The following is a 24,628-nucleotide window of genomic DNA, read 5'->3' on the forward strand; positions in this document are numbered from 1 at the left end:
ATTACGATTCTTGAATTGACGGAGATATTTGGCTCCGGTGTGTTCATATTTTAGCAAGGCTACTCCAAGTCTATAATATCTCAGGTAGGCTCACCTACATCTCATGCTAGCATTTGAGATTCGTAAAGTCATTACCGCTGATCATGAAATTGTAAGCAGCCCGCTTTCACACATACTTGTATCCAGCGCTCGCTTATTACGCTGCACGACCTACTTTCTAGAGATAGCTATATACTACCCAGAACATTATATAATTATGCCAGGTCTTTTTGGTAATCACGAGTCTATTCTCACTCTCTTGCTCGGACACCTCTGGAACCAAAGCGCCCGTCGTTACTTCAATAGGGAGGCATAGGTATTGAACAAAGGTACGAAGCAAATGTTGTCTGGAAAGAGGTATAGGTGTGCGAACGTGTTTGCACAATAGAATATGTTTCGGGGGAGGATGTAGTGATAGCCTGCGCAATAAGACGTGAAGTACAGAAGAGATCCCGGAATTATAGCTCTCAGGCCGCATATGATTCACGGGTCATCAATCAATTATTAATATGGACTTAGGGTTAGGGGAGGCAGGGTTAGGGAGGCAGGGTTAGGGTCGTCATGTTTTTTCATTGTTGGTTTATAGTTATCATCTCGTACAGTCATCTGTTTAAGCAACGATATTTTTTATATGACACCTTCTCTGACAGCGGGAGTGAGTGGTGTGCGGCGAGATCGGGTTGTAATGTAGATATTTAGGTCACGGGCGATCACTCGTATATTCCGAAATGTTTCAAAACTAGACCTTTTCTTTTTTGGTTGCTGCTGTTTGTGTCCTGTCACTCGAGCGGTGCTCTCTTTTACCCCTCTATGCCGGGATGAAGCAAATTTGGTCTCCTGCACCAGTGGCTAAGAGGATGTGTTTTGCGATCAGCGTGATGTCGCCCGCTGCACACTTGAGTCGCAATCCGTGAGACACCCTGGGATTGGTGAGAGGTGCGGTTCCTCTACTCCCTCGGGATAATATTTGTTCTTCTCCGGATTAAGCCTTCTGTGCTTCCCCACCTGAGCGGCACCATATCCTGTGGGGTGGTATGTGAGCAAACCGTTAGTCATTCTCGACTTTGACGAAGACTCCAATATACAGCTCCTCTCCTGAGGGCACATGAAGTCGGTCTTGATACGATCCATATCCCCACCTGATCTGGGGGAGGGGGTTATCGCTGGAGGCAATGGTGGTAATGTGGTATTAGTAAGGACACTGCCACCGGGAGAAGTAATCGATTGTAAAAACATGCGCTTGGGAGGAAGGTCATGCTACAGTACGATGCCAGTCGTGAGCGTCAGGCGCAGCGTCGCAACGCCCCTCGAAACATCACGAGTACCAGCACAGCGACTACAATTGATCCTTTGGAGAGCTGAATTTTTGTATAGTTGTGAAATAGTAGATAGATAACGATAATTTGACATTTAATATCTTGTGTACCAACCCGCCGTGAAAAGGTTGTGGAAATCTGGTTGCGCCTGACACTCACGACTGGCATCGTACTGTACATACGACGTGCATATAAACACTATACGTCCTCTCCACCTCCTATTAGAGAAAGTATTTAGGAGAAGTAAAGTAATTGATCGTGTTGTTGTTCTAGCTAAGGGGGAATGACCCGTATTTATACCAATGAGAGGTAGTACAAAAGAAATACAATGAGTCATGGACGTGTGAGTAATAGAATAACTAATAAGAAAGTGAGTCATATGCCGATGACAAATACTATAATGAAATGATGACAATCCTCCAATACTATAAAACGTGCCGAGCGCCCTATTTCAAGACTTCCCCTCGTGAGCCACAGTGAATAGTAGAAGAAAATAAAACATGTTTGCCCTTATCCAATCCCTTTGTAAGTAAATCCGCCACGTTCTCGTTCGTAGAAATATATTTCAGTTCAAATAATTCATCCTCAAACCGTTCTCGAACAAAATGAAAATGTACGTCAATATGTTTAGCCCTTTTATGAAAGACGGGATTCTTGACCAAAGAGAGAGAGCCGTTGTTGTCGCCTCGAAGGATAAAAGAGAGATTCGGTTTTCGTTCCAGCTCGTGGATTGCATTCCTTAACCAGATCAGTTGTCGACTGGTCTCCGAGAGTGCCACGTATTCCGCTTCAGTTGTAGAAGTGGCGACAGATCGTTGCTTATAAGAGCGATAGGAGATAAGAGCCTCCCCTAGTATGAAGCAGTAGCCGGTGAATGAGTGGCGATCGTCGATATCGGAGGCATAGCTTGCGTCACTGTAGCCGATAAGTGCAGTTGGTCGCATTTTGGCGTAAAAGAGTAACCAATGGAGAGTTCCCTTGAGATAACGGAGGACGCGATGGACTGCAGCTAGATGAGCCTTGGTGGGACAGGAGGAAAATTGCGAGAGCATGGTGATGGTGTAGACGAGGTCGGGTCTAGTGCCGATTACTGCGTATATGAGTGAACCGATTATCGACTGATAAATTGTTGGATAATCGATTTTCTCAGCTTCCGTTCCTTTTTGGAGCTGGACGTTATTGTGGATAGGTGTTGCCACAGGTCTGGATTCGTCGAAGCCGTATTTGATAAGTACACGCTTGAGATAGGCTTCCTGTGATAGGATGATGCCAGTCTTAATGTGGATCAAGTGGATTCCGAGTGCCCAGTTGGCTGTGACAATTTCCGTCATTTCGAATTCAGAGTAGAGAAGGAGGCTGATGCGGTTTTTGCGTTCAATGGACCAGTAGAAGATGAGGATATCGTCTACGTATATTGCGATGACAACCTCCCCTGTTTTGTGTATGAAGACACAAGGGTCGAAGTCTGCTTTTCTGAATCCTATTTTGATTAGTGCTTTTGAGAGGCAGGCGTACCATTCCCTTGAGGATTGTTTGAGACCGTAGATGCATTTGATTAATTTGCATGCTTTGCCGGGAGTGGGATAGCCTGGAGGAGATTTCATGTAGATTTCTTCCTTGAGTTCGCCGTATAAAAATGCACTTGTGACGTCCATCTGATCGCATTGGCCACCGGTTTGAAGTCAGCGAGAGAGGAGTAGTCTGATGGATCCGTATCGGGTGACGGGGGCATAGGTTTGATCGAAATCTTGACCAGGGACCTGTGAGAAGCCTTCTGCGACTAGTCAGGCTTTGTACCGAATGGGGTTGCCATCGGGCCCGAGTTTGATTTTGTATTCCCATTTGCAGTCGACCAGTTTGCGGTGATCCGGTGTGTTGACCAGATTCCATGTGTTATTCCTTGCGAGTGAGTGGAGTTCAACTTTCATAGCATTCTGCCATTTTGCGGAATCAGGACTGTTGATCGCTTGGTGATAGTTTGTTGGTTCTGTTAGGGTTGTGTCATGCTGAATGCTGTGTCCGTATCTGACCGGAGCTTTTCATTCCCGTGCTGGGTTAAGTCTCGGTTGATCAGTATCTGTTTCATTATCATCATACGGTGTACGTTCAGTGGCGGGCCTCGTATAGCTGGCCCCCACTATACTTGCATGGTCTTCCGAATCAGTGTCGGAGAAATTTTCCATGGTTTCGCGCATTATCTGTTGATTGATCATGTCGTCGTCACTTGGGTCGTCGTCGTATGCTCTATGTTGTTTTGGTGTTGACGGACGTGAGGGTGGTTCTTGTTTGATCTCGATTTGTATTGGTTTAGGGGGTGTATCGGTTTTTGTTTTTATTTCGATTTCTTCCCATACGGATGTAGCTTTAAACCTAAAATGACAAGAGAGTACTACTTTCCTTTGTGATGGTATGTAGACCCGACAGATTTTTTCAGATTCTCCATATCCGCAGAATTGTCCCGTTATAGCCCTTGCATCCAGTTTTGTTCCAGCTGGTCGTGCTTCGACGGGTATGTGTATGAACATGGTTTCACCGAAGGATCGGAGGTGCCCAATGAAGGGTTTCTTTCCAGTTAGTGCTTCATATGGTGTCATGTGCGGGAGTGATTTGTGTGGGAGTCGATTCTTGACGTGTACCATCGTGTTGATCGCTTCTGCCCATAGATTTTTTGGGAGGCTGTGATCGAGCAAGGCGGATCGTGCCATTGTTGCTATAGTCCTATTAAAGCGTTCTGCTGTTCATTTTGACTCGTGAGAGTAAGGTACGGTGAATTCATGCTTTATGCCTTTGCAGGCGAAAAATTGTTGAAGGTCATTGGAGATGTACTCCCCACTATTGTCGCTTCGAAACCGTTTAACTGGTTTGTCCAATTGATTTTCCATGTATGCGCTATATCGTTCTGTGGCAGATGCTGCATCTGATTTCTTTTGAAGGAAATAGAGGTGAGCGTACCTGGAATAATCGTCGATGAAAGTGATATAGTAACTGAAACCGCCCAGAGAAGGAGTCGAGAACTTGCCGCTCAGATCTGAGTGTATTAGTTCCAGTAGTTGTTTGGATAGTGGTTCGGTGAGGGGAGCGAAGTGGGACTTGGTTGATTTAGCGAGTTCAAATGTCTTACATGTTTCCATGTGACCAGATATGGGGAGAGACTTGGTGTCGGCGACCATGGTGCGAAGTCGTGAGAGTGAGGAAGCGGGGAGATGTCCGAGCCGTTGGTGCCAGTCATAGAAGCTGGTGGCGGCAGAGAGGTGTGCGCAGGGTTCTTTGGTTTCAAAAATGTAAGGACCAGTACTATTTGCGTTAGCGATCCCGATGATTTCCTTGCTGTTTGGTTTGTAGATGGTAAAGCCGTCCTCCGTGCCAATCGTTGTGAATCCCTTTTTAGCGATGCAAGACCAAGACATCAGGTTGGTGTTGCCTAATTCGCGGATCAAGAATACGTTCTGCAGAGTGATCAGGTCATGTGATCCGTTGATGGTGACGTTGCCAATTCCGGTTATCTGGAGTTTGCGGCGTCCTCCAACAGTAACTGTTCCAGTGTGGGGAGTGGGGTCGGTAACCAGCGTTCCGGTCATGTGGTTGGTTGCACCAGGGTCGAAGATCCATGCCTTGTTATCGGAAGTGGAAGGTCCTGCAATAAAGCCAAAGTAGTTTTCCATTGTGATGTCCGAGGTGTCATCTGAGAAGTTGTTGAGGTTGAAGTCAACCGAGATTGTAAATACGTCGGTTTCTTCGAGTGCGGGAAGGCCAGAAAGATTGGGGATCCAAGAGAGGTCTAGTTTCGTGTTAAATACAGTACCAGATGCGACGTTAAGGTTGCCAGATGCAGCGGACTTCTCCTTGTCTCTGAACTCTTTGAGTTTCCGGCAGTTTTTGTGCGTATGGCCTTTCGCATATTCTCCATTCTTGGTGCACCAGGTGCATGTGACGTCCCGATTTCCTATTTCCTTGTTACGTGGCTTCCTGGCTTTGTTTCCATGTCCTGGGTTTCCTCGCCTGATTGTGTAGGCTTCGCCGGCCGCCTGTCCATCGTTATTGCGCCGTGAGTCCAGATCCAACAGCTTTTCATAACCGTTATCGAAGGTGACGTTGGGCTTGGTTTGCAGGTTGTCAGCGACTGATTCGAGGGATTCGTGCCGGAGTGAGAGGAGTAGGAAGGATGCCTTCGCCCCTGAAACAAATGCGATTTGGTGAAGGTGATAACCGAGTGGGTCTTTGGCCTTGTCCGTAGAGTTACTAGTCCTAGTGAGGAGAGATGACCAAAGAGTATTGAACTGGGTTAGATGTTCTTTGATACCCTTGTCGGGTGTGTACTGTAGAGTGACAACATTAGCAAGGAGCGAGCGGAGGGAGGCGACGGTTTTCCGATCGAATCTGTCCTCAAGTTGAGTCCAGAGGTGGTGAGCAGTGTCGGCCGGTGTAAGCGTGAGAATAACTTCGAATTCGATGTTAGATTGAAGGAATACAACCGCAAGGTTATCCTTTTTGTCCCAGGCGCTGATTTCTTCGGCATTGTCGGAGGTTTCTTCTTCGCCTTCTTCAGCCTCTGCTGCGCTTCCTTCTGCTTGTGGTGCCGTGGTAGGTACAGTAGTGGTGGTGGTTGTCAAAACGGGACGCTTACTCGAACCATTGACCAAGTTCCACAAATCGTGAACTTTCAACATGCGGGTAGCAAGGTCTCTCCATAGAGTGTAATGGCCTTGACCATCCAGCTTGCATGGGAGTGCGGGAATCTTGATGCTCCTCTCAGACATGATTGAAAGTGAAACGAGAAAGTGTACTTTGTGGTAAAAATGGTGAAGAGTGTATAAGCGTGAGTGGTCTCCGGGCTCATAAGCTAGAGAAAGTATTTAGGAGAAGTAAAGTAATTGATCGTGTTGTTGTTCTAGCTAAGGGGGAATGACCCGTATTTATACCAATGAGAGGTAGTACAAAAGAAATACAATGAGTCATGGATGTGTGAGTAATAGAATGACTAATAAGAAAGTGAGTCATACGCCGATGACAAATACTATAATGAAATGATGACAATCCTCCAATACTATGAAACGTGCCGAGCGCCCTATTTCAAGACCTATTCCTCCTGAAACCCTTTATTTCGCTACATTGGAACAAAATATTACGAAAGCTCTGCAACCTGTTTACCGACCTGGTTGCTGTGGTTGCCGAAGTAATCAATCAACATGTTGAGCGAGTGAGATTTCATGATCCCAAGTCCACCACGCCAAAAACAAAAACACTATTTTGTGTTCATACACACAGTCATATCCGCTGTGGTTCTCATATTCCTTCCTGGGGCGCCCCCTGTTCTCGGCAGGATAAACAAAAACATCGGGTAGCCACTAGGTTTCGGGGGTGTGTTACGCACAAGGACCTGTCCGACTATGCAGCGCCACAACGTCAACATAAACACACAGAATCGTAGGAACTATCACCCTTCATGGTAGAGTCCGGAAATAGAATACAAGATGTACAGCAAGTAGCGTACTTATCAACTTTAAATGCTGCGCAAGAATGTCCTCCCAAGTTGAGGGTATCGTCGACAGGGACGTCGACGGGCCGTGGGTTGAGATGGGCCGCCCGTGCTATTTTTGGGCAGCCCAGGCCGGGCCCTAGATTTTGTTTGATGGGCCGGGCCAGGCGGAGGCTAATATTCAGCCCGGGCTAAATAAGCAGGCCCGGGCTTCGAGGTGTTCACACAACGTTAGTAGTTCTTTCTTGGTATATAGTCATTTTCTACTATAAGAGGCAAGGTAAACAACATCTTATATTTTCTACAATGAGAGGAGGGTTAAATTGTCCTATTTTTGATCATATCTACGATGATCTCAAGAACAAATGTTCGCATTGTGATGAACACCTCAATTTGTGGGAGCCTGGGCCAAAAATATTTATCCCGGGCTAGGCCCGCGCTATTTAGCTTGGGCCAGACCATGATTTGGATACCATGGGCCGGGCCAGGCCAACCCTATCATCCACCCCGGGCCAGCCCATTGGCGTCCTTGTGTGTCGTTGCCGTATGTATGGGCTATAGGTCGTTACAGAGGTAACCAACGATTGGGAGGGTGTAGCCCAAGCTCTGAAAAAGAGGTGTTAAAATGCAGTGGGTATCTGGGTAAACTACTACTATCGCATAGTAGGGATCGCTTCTGATTCTCCGGCTCGACCGCCGCATCACCGATCCACCAGCACACCACTGCAGATGAAGACTTGTCATATCGATTCGAAACATGCAATATATCTTTTACCAGGCTCGTGCGCGCATCATGTGCCCGTTGACTCGTATCTAACATCGACGAACAAATCCGCCGTGGGTGCGAGTGATAGTGCACGATGCACCACCGAGAACATCAAACAAAACAAAACAAAACAAACATCAGAAAGTCCAACCCCCCACTTCCTACAACCCAGCATGATCCACCATTGCCTAGTATGTCCCCAAGAAGGTACGAGGCAACGGTGGAACAGGCAAGGAGCACGATGGAGAGGCTGCCTGCCCTGTCTGCGCGACTATGAGGAGAAGAAGAAAGAGAGAGGGAGGAAGGAGGAGTTGTTTATATACAGAGCTGGAGGTGCCGTGATCATGGCATCTTGGCGTGGTTAGGTGTCGCCGGGTGGGTTTGGCCGCTCGTGGGGCTTGGCTGTTTTCGATATTCGCCGCCCTCAATGTCCTGCTGAGCACCAAAAGCCGCCGGGATGCCGGGGCTACGATCGGTGATTAGTACCAACTAGTGCAAACGAGGTATACCACGGTTATGGTCGGCCCGTTCCATCCCGGCTAGGATAGGTACCTGTACCGTTTGAAATACTGTGATATTTGGAGGCATCATCTATGTAAAGATAGAGGGTGACTATACGAACCAGGATACCTCGAGTAGAGGTCACTCACAGAATAGGTAGTGTCTCTTTTACGGTATGACACCGCGTCTCTGTGGATTAGAGGCGGGTTGCATGCTGGGGTTTCATTTTCAGTTTTATTTTCACTTGAAATGTTTTTTTTTGGGGGGGGGGGAGCGGTGTGCCAGGTTCTATGGAAGGATTGGTGAGGGAGGGATGATTGGTGTTCCTGTGTGCTGGCTGGCCTTGTTCAAGAACCTGTAACCATAAAAATCCTATTAAGTTACCCTTCACCGCAAGTTGAGTATAGCAGAAACAATTGTCCTAGGATGCCAATTCTAAGTAAGCAACGAATATATGTAGCAAGCACTAAAACACCGATAATACCACAGCACATGAAACGATCATCAATCTCCGCACCGCCTCCCCCTACAAGACAAAAGTCAAATCACAGCAACCCGCCAATCTCCCCCATACAAATATATCAACATGCCTCACAAAAAAGCAACGAGAGCACCCCCTACCCTCCTTCACTGAATAACGCCGCCTTCCTCATCTTCAAGAACCGCATCATCCCCAGTGTCCTCTCATCTTGTGCTTGCGTTTTCTCTCTCACTGTTGGTTCCGCACCAGATGGTAGTACGTAGTCGGCCGGGAGGTCAAAGATGCTCCCTGTCTCATCCTCACGCCCGGGATTCGGCGCGGGGGAGATAGTTCCTGAGCAGATACCACCACGACTTGACTCCCCCTCATCCTCGCTCTCCGAGCTGGAGATATATATATAGCCTTTATTCGCGGCCCCAGACACCCCGGCGTCTGTCGGTTTCGATGCCTCTTCCCTCCTACCGGAGGTACGTTCCTGATCTCCGTTATCCGCATTTTGCCTCTCGTGTTCCTGTCCCCCGCCGTTGCCGTTGTTGTTGCTGATACCCCGCGCCCCAGCCTCCGCTGCCCCCGCATACTTCTCCACTGCTGCTGACACCTTATAGAACCCATCCACCCACATCGCACCCGCTTCATCACGCCCCACCACCTCCTTTCTACCACCGCCACCACTACCCACAGTCACCCCTTTCCCCTGAGTACCAATATCACGCGGCACCACCCGTACCCGTCTCCGCATCACCCTCTCCCCGCCCATCATACGCGAAGACACATCACCCATCACCTCGTCCCACGATCCCGATCCCGATCCCTGAGCTGCAGCCTGCCCATATGCCACCTGCCGCCGCACCTGGTCCCGCCAGTTGCTGCCGCGCGTGGGGCGCATAGGTGACCGCAGGATGGGGAGGTCGCCGGGGATGTGGTTGGCAGCTTTGCTACCTTGGACGTTGCTGTCTGGGGTGTAGGTATATGTGGGGGCCATTGCATTACGGGATGGTGGGGGTGAAGGGGTGGCGGGGTGCGTGCAGAAACAGGGACCGGCGAGGAACTTGCAGGGTGGGGGGCGGACGTGGATGGTGTGGTGGATGGGAGTGTTGGAGGGGATTGGGGGCATGGTTGTGGGAGGGTATGGAGTGAGGGGGCGGGGTCACGGGGAGGAGAGGTGATGGGGTCGTAGGGTGGGGGTAACGTGGTTTCATCGGGTATAGAGATGTGGTTTCCTGCTGGCGGAAAAGACAGTTAATAGCAGGCTATTCTTGACTGAAACGTGTTCGTCGTTGCTAGAATAATACGATCAGCGTAATAGGTTTCCGGAAACCAGGTGGTAATCTCTTTTCTCGAACAGTTCGCTCCCCCGGCTGACTTAGCGGGGTGTACATAAACATGGGTTATATATATGGTTTAGATAATCGGCATAAAAGGCCCTGACGATTTCTAGACCGCTCAAGTAGTGTATTGAAAATGATAAAAGTGCGCCATGAGCCTCTGCGGACCTCTTTGTAGTTATAGCAATGTGTTCAATCAGAGTTACGGGTGTCCTCTTTGACACGCTGGTAGAGCATTTAAGGATGTCCATTCCACCGAGCCTCCTAACCGCACCATCAGAAACGATACTTGATCTGAAATACCTCTTACACACCGTCAGCCGTCGTTTTACAGACCTAAACTTGGCAATTGTGGTATATATTTCACTTCTTGGATGGACTACTTTACTCACGAAACATTTTAAAAGAACTCCATCCATCAAGGAGCCAGATCAAGAGCGGAACCTCAGAGTCCGCTGATGGCCATTATCCTACCAAGAGAGATCCCAGTTTGGTATACCCATATAGACCTCCGGGGATATCAATTGAACAAAGAAAAAAAAGGCATCCGGGGATCGTTCACCGCTTTTACCAACAAATCTCGAGCACACATATGCCACCCTAGAGGGGCAGCCCCGCGCCAGACACAACTCGCTAGCGACTGAAATAACCAGCCGGACAGATCCCCGCACCCCCTGTGGCGGACCGTAAAGTTCGTTGTGATATGCCGGTGCTGCCATCGGGACACCGTCCCATGCTCAACGTCTTGGCGCAGAAGCTGCCACACTCGATTCCGGGCTAGTGTTCCCTGTATGTGGCTGGGCACTTTTCCAGTCAGCCCAGACTTGGACTTATGTAATCCACACAGAGGATTCTGAGTATCGGTTATCCCTCCCGCCGAAACCGTGCACCATCACTAATCCATCCCTTTACCCCTTAGCTCGCACATAATTACTAAGCACACAACCACACACAATCGCCCACACACGCCCTTCCCCTCCGCTCCCCAGAAGGCAAAAGAGCCCATCCGTCACTCGCGGCTTCCATATCTCTCGCCACCGCCCGCGCAGATTCCGCACTCGGCCGCTTTCCTCCCGCCGGCCATCCCACGACATTCCCCGCGCTCGGTATGGAATGAACACACCCCACGAATGATAGGCATCACGTGACACGCTCACAAGGGTTACGGAGAGCGGGGGGGGTAGGTGGTATTGCCCTATTTCTGCCGGTACGATGTAGGTTTGTGCTTGCCGCGGGCGGGGGTGGTGGGTGAAGTTTGGATGGGATGGCTATGTTTGAGAGGGCACAGTTGTGTCTGGATGGCGGTTTGTGTGTATTGAGGACTCTCAGGGTACAAATGAATCATCGGGTACGCTCCCAGGGCTTTACAATGTGCGTATATGGCCACTCTGTGTGTCTACTTCTTGTTCCATGCTAATCGTACAGTGGGAATAATAGCACCCTCGGAGTTGTTGAGTATTATTTTATTAACAGTGGAGGGATCCGAAGATTGATATACGGTCGTAGTAGTGCTAGTTTTTCTAGGGGTTCCTCGGTTTGCTGGGGCAAACCGGTTCTTTACAACTGTTGGGAAAGAATATTCGGTTCAGTTTCGCCTTCCCATGATTTGGTTTAGATCGGTTTGAGGCTTGGGCGAAAGGGGTTGAGAGACCGTAGCCCAGAACATCTTTGATTAAAAATTCCTGAACGATTCCTTACAAGACCTCATAAGCGCTCTGCGATATGAACCGTCGGTGGGTTCAGCTTTCATCCATTATTGTTCATGTCCCTCCAGTCCAACCGAGGGTTGGTGGAAAATTAGAAGTTTTACATTTGTTCGAAATTCCGGCCTGTACGTTGTTTATTGCACACATTTTCATCAATCGTGCATCAGGCCACGCAGTAAGCCACCTACCCAGCCACATTCGAAACCGGATTGTGGCTTCATCTGTGACCAACACATGGCTCTAGACGCCAACCTCCACTGAGGTCCAACCAACTACATACACTGAGTTCCAGAAACATAAACCCATCGCAATGTGTTGGCCAAGATATAAGTCTCGAAAGCGCTCTATGGATCATCCACTACTCGCCGCCCGCTCTTTTACAACCGCCCCGCGACCAGCGACACCTCTCTCGTGCCCAGACTTTCCATAATTCTGATTGGTCAATAATCAGGTGTGCTCATTGATCAAAAATCGTGTGTGCACTTCCATCATAGATAGTCTGGTTTATAAGGGATCCTAATTGTGTGGGTGAGATTTGGTTGGGGATTCGGGTGATTCAGGTTTTTTGTTGCGGTTCCGCTGCGTCAACCCATGAATACATATATGTAATCCTGGGGGCTTTTTAAGAACCCCGATTTAAAAACACATAATTTGGAATAAGATAATATTTTCCGTCTTACAATTAGTAGTAGGAGAGTATTTAGATGGAGTTTTCTGTCTTTTCCATGTAAATTATTTTGTATTTTTGGCAAATATCGAATTGAGAACTGAATTCCAGAACATGCACCAAAAGGCATCCGGAAAGGTAATTTTAACTCCGACATGAGAAGTAAGGAAATGCATGGTATTCCAGAAACATATTTTGATACCCACTTTCTGACCACTGAAACGCCAATATTTTTTAAGACATAGGCCAGAGAGGAGTTGAATAATTTACTGTTGGCATTGTTATCTGGGGGTATTTTAGTTCCATACTAACTCCGAAGAAGCTGCGTGAGGTACGAACATTGGTGCCAAGGAGTTTGGCTGGGTACGACACAGCACCGACACCTCCGGTACCTTCCTATCACATCACCAACCCCACCACCATCTCCCTTCTCCCTGTCCTCGATGGCCCTCCCTCCCATCCCGCGTGCCTCCCCGCCGCCGTCCCCCCACCCTCTAAGCTTCTCTCCCTCTCTCCCGGGATCCTCCTCGACATCGCCTCCCTTCTCCCTGTCCGCAAACACTTAAACCTCTATGTCCGCAACCGCTATCTCCGCTCCCTCCTCCACCACCAACTCAACAAAGCACTCCCACAGTACAGAGACCAGGTCTTGATGCTCTCCCGCCGCCTTGTTCCCGGCACCCCTTCGGGGACGAGAACATGACGCTTATCATCACACTGCACCATCCTTCGCTGCTGTACGATCTGTTTGCCTCGCGCCCAAACTACCCATCAACATGCCATCAGCTGCCGCTGCTGCACCACGCCGCGACACAGAACTGTGTGGGATGTATGGGTATACTGCTGCGCGCGGGGGCAAAGGTGGACCTTCTGGACAAGGCCGGGTACACGGCGCTGGATTACACGCTGCGCGGCGGGTCCAAGGAGATAGTGAAAATGCTGATTGCGGCGGGGGCGCAGAGGGTGCTGAGGGCCTGCGATGAGGACCTGATGTGTTACATGGTGCGCGAGAGGCCCGGGATGGTGGGCACGTTAGCTGAGATGGGGTGGGCAAGTGGTGGCCCGAAGGGCTTCCGGACGCCGAGTGTGAGGACGGAGGGGGGGTTGGGTGAGAACTAGGATAACACTATTGCAGGTGGTGGTGCGGGTGGGGAATGTGGAGGTGCTGAAGGAGCTGCTGGAGGCGTGGGCGGCGGTGGATGAAGTTGGGGATGGCAAGTGGGAGGGGTGGCCGCCGTTGCATGAGTGCGTGCTACATCAGGGGAGGGAGGATATGATGGACATACTAATCCAGCAGGGCGCGAATATTGACGTGCTGAGTGCGGTGGGCTGGTATCTCCGGATCTACACGGGGCAAATGGGGATCACACCGTTGCACCTGGCGATGAAGGAGGTGAATTCGGCGGCGGTGGCGAAGTTGAAGACTTGTCGGTACAGTCGGATCTCCTTATCAGGGTAGCCTATATAAGGGTTCACGCCAGATAGGGGGGCGAGTTGGTGGGCTACATTTTATTGTCGTATGTGAAATTAAGGGTAAATGATAGAATAACCTCTACAGCGGTACCTACCATAGGGATTGTAAAGTTTGGATTGTATGGATTACCCTTATAGGAAATGTAGAATTTAAGGGTTAATGACGTGCAGAAGTGATGACGGGGTACTATTTTTTCCATGTCTGCCTACCAAACAGTTCGATGAACGAAGAACCGTCAGATTGAATGTATCAGGGCTCTATCCCAACCAGCGCCGTCCCATTAGCAAAAAGAAAAATCACCGCTCCCCAACAGAGGGGCGTCGATCTTGTAGATCTTGCTGATCCCGCTGATCATCAACACCGATGGAAATATCAGAAGGACGTCAATATGACACTGACAGACATCTATATGACGGGGTATGACAGCTGTGGAAATGCGGTTTTTGTTTGGGCCCGTAGGTTGATAAAGAGGGCCTCTGTCTAGGAATAGATCTATCAACCAATCGTTTCGCAAATGTCGACACGTCCCGTATAAGGGTCAGGGTTTCCAACGGTAGAAACTGGTTGTGATATAGGACAAAACCACACTGACTACTAAATCAAGGAGCTCAAAGTGTACTAGCCCACAGTTTGTACGGGTTTAACTGCTTAAACTGTGGTTTGTGTCTTGGCGTTCGAACCATATAACAGTCCTAGAAATAACTTTCATGTTCTCCAACAGCTTGTTAGAGCTTTGAAAGTGACGTGTTCGAGCTCAGGAACTGGGGTGTCAAGCTCAGGAACATGAGTTGTACACAAACCATTGAAACCGTAGGTATAGGCGGGTTTGCGGGTTTCTAGGCTGTCAACACCATGTATTCGGGGAGATACAAACTGCACCAAATATTAGGTTAAACAGTTCAGTTAAACCAATTTAAACCAGATACCGGGTAAACCGCTAGAAACCCTGCCTTCCAAGACCTCACAAGCACCCTACAATATGAACCGTCGGTCGGTTCAGTTCTCCGCCATTTTGATTCATTTCGGTCGTGTCCAGTCAAGCCTTGGTGCAAAATCAAAATTTGTTTGAACGGTTCAAAGCTCTGGCCACCTGAATGTTGTTTATAGCTAGTGGCCTCGGGGAATGATGGACCCATTTTCATCAATGGCCGCACAGCAGGCCACGTACCCAGCCACATTGGAAACCGGTCTGCGATTCCATCTGTGTGAACAATACAAGGCTGTGAAAACCATCGCCCGATGCCAACCTTCACCGACCAACAAACAACATCCACTGACCAGAAAATCACGCCCGCCCGAATGTCTTCGCCCAGATTGAACTATCCAAAACGCTTTTGCCTCCTCTTCCATCCAGCGCTCGCCATTCTGCATCCTCCCCACTACCACCAACACCCCCGGTGTACCCCCACCGCATCATCAACCCCTTCGCCCTCTCTACCACCTCCCTCCTCCAGCTCTTGGACCTCTCCCCCTACCCCCGCCACATCCTGGAAGCCCCCTTCTCCCTCCTCCACCTCTTCTACCCCCCCCAGCTCCCACTGCCCAAGTCCCCCGCCCGCCCCCCCACCTCGCACCACGCTCCTCTCCCTCCTCTCCGAGCTCCTCCCGCAGATCGCATCCTTCCTCCCTATCTGCACCCTCCTCCAACCCCGCCTGCGCAATCACCCTCTCTACCACCTGCGGCTGCACCAGCTCACCAACTCAATCCCGCAGCCCGGAGAGCACGTCATGCTATGGTCCCTCCGCCGCAACTCCCCAACAAACTTCACCCACGGGCTCGATATCGGGGCCACCTTCACGCCCGAGCATATGGCGCTTATAATCTAGCTGCAACGTGCTGGGCTGCTATCCGCGCTGTTTGCCGCTCGCCCCGACTACAGCGTCAAGAAGCAACCCTATCCACATGCGCCGCCGCTGCACTACGCTGCGGGGCGGAACGCTGCGGAATGTCCGATGTGCTCCTACACGCAGGGGCACAGGTGGGTTGTATGCACTACCGGGGGCGGACAGCGCTGTACCATGCGCTGCGGGGTGGGTGTAAGGAGTCGGTGCAGGTGCTGATCACTGGGGGCGGGGGGGACGGTGGAGAGGGGGGGGTGAAGATGCGATTTGTTATGCGGTGCGTGAGCGACCGGAGATTGTGGGTGTGTTGATTGAGGCGGGGTGGGTAAGTGGTGGGCCGAGAATGGGGGCGACGCCACTGCAAGTGACGGTGAGGGAGCGGAAGATGGAGGCACTAGAAATGTTGCTGGAGGCGTGGGCCAACGTGAATGAATTGGGGGATGGCGAGGGGATGGGGTGGTCGCCACTGCATGAGTGTATGTTGCATCCTCATAGCACCGGGTTCATGGTCACCCAGCTGCTCCACTGGGGCGCGAATAGGCGGTTGTTGGGCGGGAATGGGCTTACGCCCTTGCAGATGGCGAAGATGGTTCGCAATTATAACGGGGTGCGGATGATGAGGAGTTATAATGATGAGGAGCGAGGAGCGGGGGAGGGGGGGTAAATCGTGCACGTATTCTGTCTTGTCAATGAATCCTGTCACATCATGGCTCTGGTAGTCATCTTGCGACTGAACGAAATCTCTCTATAAACTCTATTTTCCGGAGAAACAAGGCCAGAGTAGTGCGCGGCAGGGGTTCCAACCAGACATTTCAATGGGTACACCCGGCTATTAAAAGAGTCTGTACCCAACCCGACCCGGCCTCAGAAGATGTGTACCCAACCCGGCCCAACCCATGGGTGATTTACCCGAGTAAACCCGCCTCTTATATGAGTATAAATCTCGGTGTATACTATTTCTTTCATATAATTTCGGACATATTTGAAAACTACTATAGTTGGGATTTGAGATATATTACTTCTTTTTAATTGTGAAGTGCCTTTTTCGCACGTGTGAAATGTCTGGGTATACCCGGGTCAAAGGTTAGGCCACACCCGGCCCGACCTGTTGAAAAAAAGACGTACCCAACCCACACCCGCCGGGTGCTATCCTGGTGATACCCGGGTTGGATGCTATCTATTGCGATGTCTGGTTCCAACGGTACAAACAGGTTCAGAATATAGATAAAACTGTACGAACTGCTAATATCTACTGTGAAGCCTTATCAACTGCACCAACTCTTCATCTTGTCTATTTGAATCGGTTTGGCCGATAGACCGTGGTTTCAGGTTCTTGTAGGTAGCTGTTACGAGCCATGTGGGTATACGGGGGATTCGAGGTGATAAGAAAATGGCCCGGGCAGAATGGGGGTCTTCCTAAGTGGCCCCCGTTCTCCCCCAGGTGCCCAAATTCCTAGGGTGGCCTGTTCACTAAGGGATATGAAGAGTGATGTGATCATTGCTGGACTAAGTTCAGGTACTCAATTTATCTCTACTTAAGTTATGGGATTATGGCGATAGTGCTAAATCACTAGACAGAGGTAAAAGAGAAAGAAAACCGGTCCAACCTTACTCGTTTTATCAAAAAATATATTTTTCGTGAGGTCTCTCCTTCTACATTCGGGGGGGGGGGCCCACACCAAGATGAAGTGTATGAGATTTAAACCTGCACGATAATCCGATGCGGAAATAAGAACTTTACAAGAGCAACCCAGGAAACAATTGCATCACGAGAGTATATTCCGAAGTGAATGGGCCACTTTGGAACTTCGGCGCCTCAGCAATCTGCAACGCCACCTAGGAATATTCCTATCTTGCCCGGGCCACTTTCCTATCACCTCGAGTTGCCCGTATTCCCACGATGCCCGTAACAGTTTACTTGAGGAGGTAAGAACCCTATCAACTATTTATTTAAACTGTTTAGTGCAAATAGTTTAAACCAGGTAGTCGGTAAATTAACCACCGGAGACCCTGGTGCATTGACAGATAACTCAGAAATGATCTTTACCCGAATATCTCTGCTCCCGCTATATACGTAGTCGGAGGATTGCATCCCTTGTCTCTAGCACATCCTATCTCATCACATAACCTCCCTGAAGCTACTTGTACATCCTCCGGCCTTGTGAGACTGAAGACATCATTTAACAGCAAGCTCAATTTTATCCACCACACACATACATAACTACAGCTACATATCCCACCCACCCGCCACACTCTCCATCCTCCCCTCCCCTTCCCATAATCATCCCCACACCCCTTCATCTAGCCGCGATAACTGTCGCTTCCTCTCACCTCGGGCCTCTACAATTCCGGCACCCTTTTGGCCCCCTACTCCTGCCACTCCCCCCAGCCCCCGGCCCCGACATCCCCAACCCCCTCATCTCCGGCCCCACCATCCCCGCCGCCTTCTGCTTCCGTCGCGGGCGACGCGTGCTCATTGTTCTGACGCGGCGCGATGCGGTGCGCTGCCGTGCGCGTGGTGGCAAGGCTTGGCCGCTGCTTCGGGAGGGCCTCCGCGATGGTGCACGGGCGGCAAGCTTGCGGGAGGTGGGTGCTGGCGCGGGGGCAGGGCTGCGGCGGTGGAGTATGGGCGTGGTGGAGGGCGCGGTGGCGGGGTAGGGGTGGGAGCGGGGGGTGATGCTGGCGATGTTTTCGGTGGGGAGGGCATGGGCGCTGACGGTGGCGGTGGCCGGCATGCCTGTGAGGGCTAGCAGTAGGAGGAGGGGGAGCTGCATGGTTGTATGGTTTTGTGGCGTGGGTGTGTGTGTATGTGTGTGGTGCGTTGTGTGGGTTGGGACTGGTCGTAAAAGAATGTGGGTACAGGTCCGGCCTGATGTTGTTTAAAGGAGTTTGATGATGGTTTGATGACGCTGGGTGACTGAAACGGAAGAAGAGAAGAGGGGAGATAAATGCTGTAATATAATCTCTATTCTTCACCCCTAAGTCTGGTATGTGGCCTGTCGCGGCTATGGCTATTGCTCTGTGGCTGTGGCTGGCGGGTGGTGTGCTGCTGGGCCTCTCACCGGGCCCGGAGGTTTGTTCATTCCCCTTTATTCCTCCACAACCCGACCGAGCGGCAGGCTCACCTCGCTCGGAACACCACGTATTTCAAGGCGTCGTTTTTCCCGTGCAATCTGTGGCATGCAGACTTGAGGAAGGGTGACGAGGAGAAAGCCCACAGGCCGACACTTCCGAGAATTCTCTCTCCCCCGGAGGTGTCAGACGGAGGAAGATCAGTGAAGTATCGGTGTCGCAGTGTGATTCCGTAGCCTCTGCGAACCCATTCCCTCAACCCGAGTCCGAGTCCGAGTCCAACTACATAGCTACTCAGAAGTTTATATACACTTTCCCATATCCCCACCCCCACCCCCGGGTACACAACCCACCTACACCAAACACAACCACAACACCACAATCACCACTCCTCCACCACCCGACCCAGTCCAGCGCAACCCAACATTCCCGACGCCTTACATAATCGGCCAGCAACACCTTCCGCCGCGCGGCTTCTATATTTACTACATCCCCACCGGCTGTGGCATGCGGCGCGGGACTTGGCTTGGCGGTTCTCTGGAATGTGCTCGTTAACAGTGTAAATGGACAAGTTTCTAGAGGTGTGTGTTCTTCAGGGAGGATCTCCGTGGGTCTTTCTGTCTGCAACGCCGAGTGAGATCTCATGCCCCAAACCGAACAGTGCACGTGACGCCAAGGCGCGAGTGGGGTTTGTGATTGACGACGGGAGACAAGAGCGAAGATGGAGTATATAGTCTGCCGGTGGGGTAGAATTGGGGAGGGAGAGTTTTTCCTATTGCGCCGGGGGGGAGTGGTGAGTGTATAGATAGATGTCATTAATCGGAGGTTGGTGCAGTTGTAGCCGCGCTAGTAATGTCTGCTAGTGGTCAACAAAGATATCAACCAAGGAGCACCAATGGACTCATTGGTGCTTCAAGTAAGGAAACGAGTGACAAGCTGTATTTGCCGTCTCGAGTGAGGGCACGTGGCGCTGAGATCACGGTGATGGGATGGATTATGAGCCAAGATCAGGTGAGCAAGTGGTGGTTGGAATTGGAGTGATATTTCTTGACCAGGTTTGATGGGTGATTGTGTTTCGGATGATTTATTATGATGAGGGGAGCCGGTGGTTGTAGACAACGGGGGGTGTAACGGGTGAGTAGCTGTGCTTTGGGGATCTTGGATGATTCCTGGTGGTTGAAACCGGAGGTGATGTGACGTTGATTTGATAAATGTTGGAATAGATGACTGCCCGGCGTGTGTCTATTTGTGATGTAGATCACTGGTGAGGATATATGAAGAAGGCGCGACAGATGAATTACCTGTTGTTGTCTTGATATCTTGCGATTGGGCGAGTGATGTGTCATGATTCGAGCGTGACGGATGACTTGCTGTGATCAGAACATCGGATGACAACTTGGTACTAAGACAAAAACGTTTCCTACCGCCGGAAATAACATCTACTCACCCATTGAGTCTGGTTATCCATGGAACTCACATCGAAAGGTCAATGAAGCCAATTGCATCAGTAATCCGGTCCTGTGCCTGCAAACCAGCGCAACCAACTGGCAGTTGTAAACCACGACTCGTCTCGTCCTGTACGGGAACACCACCGGGAAACTCCTAGAGTTCTGTAACTGACTTCTTCATCTCATGCTATCAACCCAGAAATCCGTTCATGCAATTAATGAATTAAACCAAAAAAAAAAACCCCCCCCAGAAATCCGGGGGTGTCGTCCGGAGCGTTCCGGAGGTTCTTCTGTGTCTCCGGGGGGTGTTGGTTGTGTGATTTGTCCCGAGGTCAGGATTGATGTCATGGTATCATAGCTGTGCGTCGTGTTGTAATTGGTTGTGGGCCTCTGGGTTGGTTGAGAGGTGGTGAGTTGTTGATACCTTCCCAGTTCCCTACAGTAACAATAGCTCCAAAATCTCGGACGCCATGCCTCCGAAAGATCCAACAAGCCGCAGGGAAACCCCACAGCAATTATTCCCAGGAGGCGATCCCATATCTCTGCCAAAATCGTGGTTCTCCGCCCACGTTATCCCACATCTTCTTGGATCACAATTCCAACCTAGCAAGCGATTTCTCCGGAAAGCAGCGGAGACATCACACCCACAGCCTAGTACCCGGAGGTAAGGGTTTCAGTAAGTACGCATGGAGAATAGAGCAGCTTTTGGGGAGAGCGGGTGCTCGCTCACCTCCGCCGCCCCTCGATCCACCCCCTTGGACTGGACACCCCACCCCCCACCCCATTCCCCATGTTTTATATCTCCACGATTTGAGAAACGAAAGGTTTAAACTGCACACAGAAACGTCTTAAAACCCCCACCGCCTCCCTCCAGCTACGCAGCCCTGTATGTCACCCCCGCATAGCCGTATCTCTCGATCCCGAAGCTATCCACTGACCGGGGAGGGTCTCGGGAGTACTGTTATGGATACCTGGTGGTGCTTGCGAGTGAATCACAGCGCGTCAAATGTGTCGTGAGAATCTGTATGTAGCTCAACAATTCCGGGGATGTCTGTCGGGGGTTGGAGTTCGGGATACGACCTAGACTGCGTATTCCGGGTGGACTGGTGTAGGCTGGTGTGGCCACCTAGCACCGTGTTTCGCCGCCGCCCTCGAGTACCGGCATCCGAACCGGAGTGGGAACCTGGCGGATTGAGTCGCGGTGTTTGGGAGGAGTCCTCCTGCGTCACCATCTTCCCTGACTTTGCAGAAAAGGACAGGCACACAGTAAAGACACAAGTTCCAGGCAACTACCATATACCGTTATTCCGCTGCTGTATTTATTGCTATGTTTTTATTTCGGCTGTCTCCCCTTGAATCGGTGACCGTGAATATGCAGCAACCATGAAATGGGGCAGCATCCGTCCCCAGCATGTATTAGGGTGTAGCGAAAAGTGATAAGACAAATACACGTATTCACCGCAATATCCACTTACCAGATTTTGATCACTTACCCTCAACACCCGGTACGCCTTGGCGCCAAGGTTGATACCGACACTGCGCACTTCAATGGATGGCGAATCAGAAGAGGGATACATACACGACGGCTTCGCTATGATTGTTTAAGCGATGAAGGTTGAGGGCAGCCTAGATAGATTTAGAGTTGAATTATCACAATGGTGGTTGAGAGAGACACCCTGTGTGGGTTAGGGTTCTACACGCGTACCACGCCCGCCTCGTTATCAGAATCCGTGGTGCTAAGGATTCAAATACCGCCAAAACTCGAAAAATTGGCTATCCCCGGCCAGGGATTATCGCTCGGGTGCTTGGGTTGAATAGCATCGATCTGCATCAGAAGTTTCCCATCCAAGTAATTTTGATCTCTGGAAGCTAGCCAATTTTTCGAGATATGGCGGTATTCCTCCCTGCGCTGATTTTCCTGGAGGGCTAGGCGTGTCTGAGAAAATTCCCAGTCCAATATATGGGTGGGACGGGGGTGAGGAGGTGATTGTTGCCGTGCCGGTTTCCTGTGCTTTTGGTTTTGCACGTAGTACAAGGTTAAGCTCTAGCCGCCATGGCTGTCGCGTAGAAGAAGAAAAGAACCCAGTGGCGGAGGATGAGATGAACGATTAGGTGACTCTAAGCGAGGAGCATAAATTGGAAGGAAAGGGGAGATGCACTCCTCTCCTGCCTTCATCCAATTCTCTAGAATCGAATAAACCTTTACAGTTTGATTCTCTTACATCTTTTATGACTAGCTTTCTACTTCCCAATTCTTGGCACTTGACTAATCCGAAGGCTTTGAGATTGGGGTTACGGTCCTGGTGACACGGGACAACAGGGAAGAGGGGTTCCGTACCCAAGTCTTTCACAACATCTCGCGATCGGCCATCGACATGGAGGTTGCAGCCTCGGTTGTGGGTCTTATCCTCGCTGCTGCCACCGTTTACAAGAATATAGATTCCCTCATATCCACGTACACCAATGTGCCTGATAGCGCGAAAGAGATCCTCGCGGAAGTGCGTGACTTCGAGTACGCGTTAAAACGACTTCGTACTAGGATAGCGAAACGGAACGAAATGACTCCGCTGGGAGCAATGGCGACGGACGCTACCCAGTTAGCGATTACACTAGCTTCCTGCACCTTAACCTTCTCCCAGTTGGAAAGGATAATTGATGAGTTAATGCCGAGGCGGGTTAAACAACTAGTTGGACCACAGGAGCGTCGTTTACCGGCAGGACAAATGAGTGTTTACAGCCGACTGCGCTGGAATTGGGAGAATTCAAATCTCACAATCCTCGTTAGACGTATCCAGCAACATAAAACGACTTTAACACTGCTTCTTACAATCTGGATGAGGTGAGGCCACTTTAAAATCCCCTATCCACTGCCCTACCGCAGAGCCTCGCCTAACAACCGACGCAGTGAGTCCTCAGCTGAGGCAGAAAGCATGGTAGATTCTCTAAATGACATTCTCGAGACCCTGACCACCGTTACCAAGGCCATCCCGACACTGGTTACATCTCCAGCTTCCACCGTTAGTTTAGGGCCTTCATCATCACCTGACATCGAGCATCTACCCTCCCATCTAGGGATCACTCCACAAGTGCGCTGCTCTGAATCAACATCAATCATGTCGGTAGGGTCACGAATGTCCTTCACAGCCGTACTTCGAAACAGCCGCCCTTACCGCAATCATGATATGCTCGCGCCTTCAACAATGTCCTTGGCCACATCCCAGCGTCGTGGAGCACAGTGGTCGACCTTCTCTATTGGTTCAAATACCTCCGTCTTCTCTTTACCGTTCACCGAATTTCAACTTTCAGATAAGCCGCTGGCCGAGGAACCCATTATATACAATATTGTGATACCAATGAAACACGACTTGCTCCACAACAGAGCACGGTACCCGCATAGTGACTGGCTCCAGGGTCTCAAAAGGGGAGTATGGGTAGAATCAGATATTCCGTATCTTCACCACCTCCTAGAGTTAGATGATCCCAAGCTCTTTGGAGATGTGATTCCCAAATGGACCGAGACCTGCAAACCAATCCTGTATTTCTATACGCGAACATGGGTGGCGATGTTTGGAGGCGAAAATCTTATGAAAGCCCTCTTGGACAGTGGTGCTGATCCTAACTCAGGGTTCACGATACCTCTGATTCATGCGGCAGTGCGCGGTGATAACGAGCCCGCTTTACGGGTACTTCTTGCAGCAGGAGCTGACCGCACAATACGTGATTCTGATGGCCTAACATGTTTGGCGTTGGCAATCAAGTTGGGGAGGGCAAAAATAGCAGAAATATTAAGTGGGGAGTTGGAAAAGGTAAATTTCCCCGTTTAAGATCTGATATAATCTACGGATATTGACATGTACAACTATCATCTAGAGTACACAGCCAGTTTCCAGTAATATGTCTACAACTTCCACTGGGCATGGCAATGAGGGGTTCTTGGAGGGGTTCGTTGGGGGCGATGAGGGGTTCAGGGAGGTCAAACTGAATACGGGGTGGCAGTTGTGAATTTATGTAAGCTGATTAGTACCCATGGAATATATTTTATGTACTGTTGTAAAATTGATAACAATTAGTTCCATAGCTTATTGTACACTATGTAGTGAGGGTGGAAGTCCATCACCACGCCCACCCGCACCAAAAAAGAGCAAGAAAGGGAAGGAAAAGAGAAAAGAACACACACACCAGAAACACAACCAAGGCACGGTAGATCAAAGAGTCTAAATCATATGCCAGATTTGGGCTCCAGATTGACAGGGTGTCGCTAAGCCCAGGTTCAAATGGGTTGGGGTTAGCTCCAGGGCTAGGGTTACAGGTTTAATTAGACCAAACGGTTTGCCCAAATAGAAAAAGAATTAGATCAACCACATTATTCTTTTACACCGTCGACAACCAGTGGGAGCGGCGTGTTTTGTTGTCTTTTGTTTTGGTTTCGATGGGCTGGGACAACATACAGTAAGCGGACCGATAGTGCTATTATTCTGCCACTCTTATGTTTTTACCTTTTTGGTTTTAGTGGGG

General features: G+C 50.1%; 6 protein-coding genes across 6 annotated transcripts; 4 read left to right on the plus strand and 2 right to left on the minus strand.

The window, feature by feature from the left end:
* Positions 1 to 8,715: 8,715 nt before the first annotated feature.
* On the minus strand, positions 8,716 to 9,693 carry LAJ45_10274 (uncharacterized protein; the record flags this gene model as incomplete). The annotated part of the gene is made up of 1 exon (XM_046119801.1): positions 8,716 to 9,693. The coding sequence occupies one exon, from the start codon at positions 9,691 to 9,693 to the stop codon at positions 8,716 to 8,718; it is 978 nt and encodes a 325-aa protein (XP_045966938.1).
* A 3,283-nt stretch (positions 9,694 to 12,976) lies between these two features.
* LAJ45_10275 (uncharacterized protein) lies at positions 12,977 to 13,736 on the plus strand (the record flags this gene model as incomplete). Its single annotated transcript, XM_046119802.1, has 2 exons — positions 12,977 to 13,363; positions 13,413 to 13,736. 2 exons carry the CDS (start codon positions 12,977 to 12,979, stop codon positions 13,734 to 13,736), a joined length of 711 nt encoding a protein of 236 aa, XP_045966939.1.
* Positions 13,737 to 14,990: 1,254 nt separating this feature from the next.
* LAJ45_10276 (uncharacterized protein) lies at positions 14,991 to 15,578 on the plus strand (the record flags this gene model as incomplete). Its single annotated transcript, XM_046119803.1, has 1 exon — positions 14,991 to 15,578. The coding sequence occupies one exon, from the start codon at positions 14,991 to 14,993 to the stop codon at positions 15,576 to 15,578; it is 588 nt and encodes a 195-aa protein (XP_045966940.1).
* A 358-nt stretch (positions 15,579 to 15,936) lies between these two features.
* LAJ45_10277 (uncharacterized protein) lies at positions 15,937 to 16,257 on the plus strand (the record flags this gene model as incomplete). Its single annotated transcript, XM_046119804.1, has 1 exon — positions 15,937 to 16,257. The coding sequence occupies one exon, from the start codon at positions 15,937 to 15,939 to the stop codon at positions 16,255 to 16,257; it is 321 nt and encodes a 106-aa protein (XP_045966941.1).
* A 1,663-nt stretch (positions 16,258 to 17,920) lies between these two features.
* Positions 17,921 to 18,367, minus strand: LAJ45_10278 (uncharacterized protein; the record flags this gene model as incomplete). Its single annotated transcript, XM_046119805.1, has 1 exon — positions 17,921 to 18,367. One exon carries the CDS (start codon positions 18,365 to 18,367, stop codon positions 17,921 to 17,923), a length of 447 nt encoding a protein of 148 aa, XP_045966942.1.
* A 4,121-nt stretch (positions 18,368 to 22,488) lies between these two features.
* LAJ45_10279 (uncharacterized protein) lies at positions 22,489 to 24,331 on the plus strand (the record flags this gene model as incomplete). Its single annotated transcript, XM_046119806.1, has 5 exons — positions 22,489 to 22,952; positions 23,019 to 23,919; positions 23,984 to 24,054; positions 24,110 to 24,121; positions 24,184 to 24,331. 5 exons carry the CDS (start codon positions 22,489 to 22,491, stop codon positions 24,329 to 24,331), a joined length of 1,596 nt encoding a protein of 531 aa, XP_045966943.1.
* Between the last annotated feature and the right edge of the window lie 297 nt (positions 24,332 to 24,628).

This window comes from Morchella importuna (assembly GCF_003444635.1).
Source record: "Morchella importuna strain M04M26 chromosome Unknown Morimp01GS044, whole genome shotgun sequence".
NCBI classification, from domain to species: domain Eukaryota; kingdom Fungi; phylum Ascomycota; class Pezizomycetes; order Pezizales; family Morchellaceae; genus Morchella; species Morchella importuna.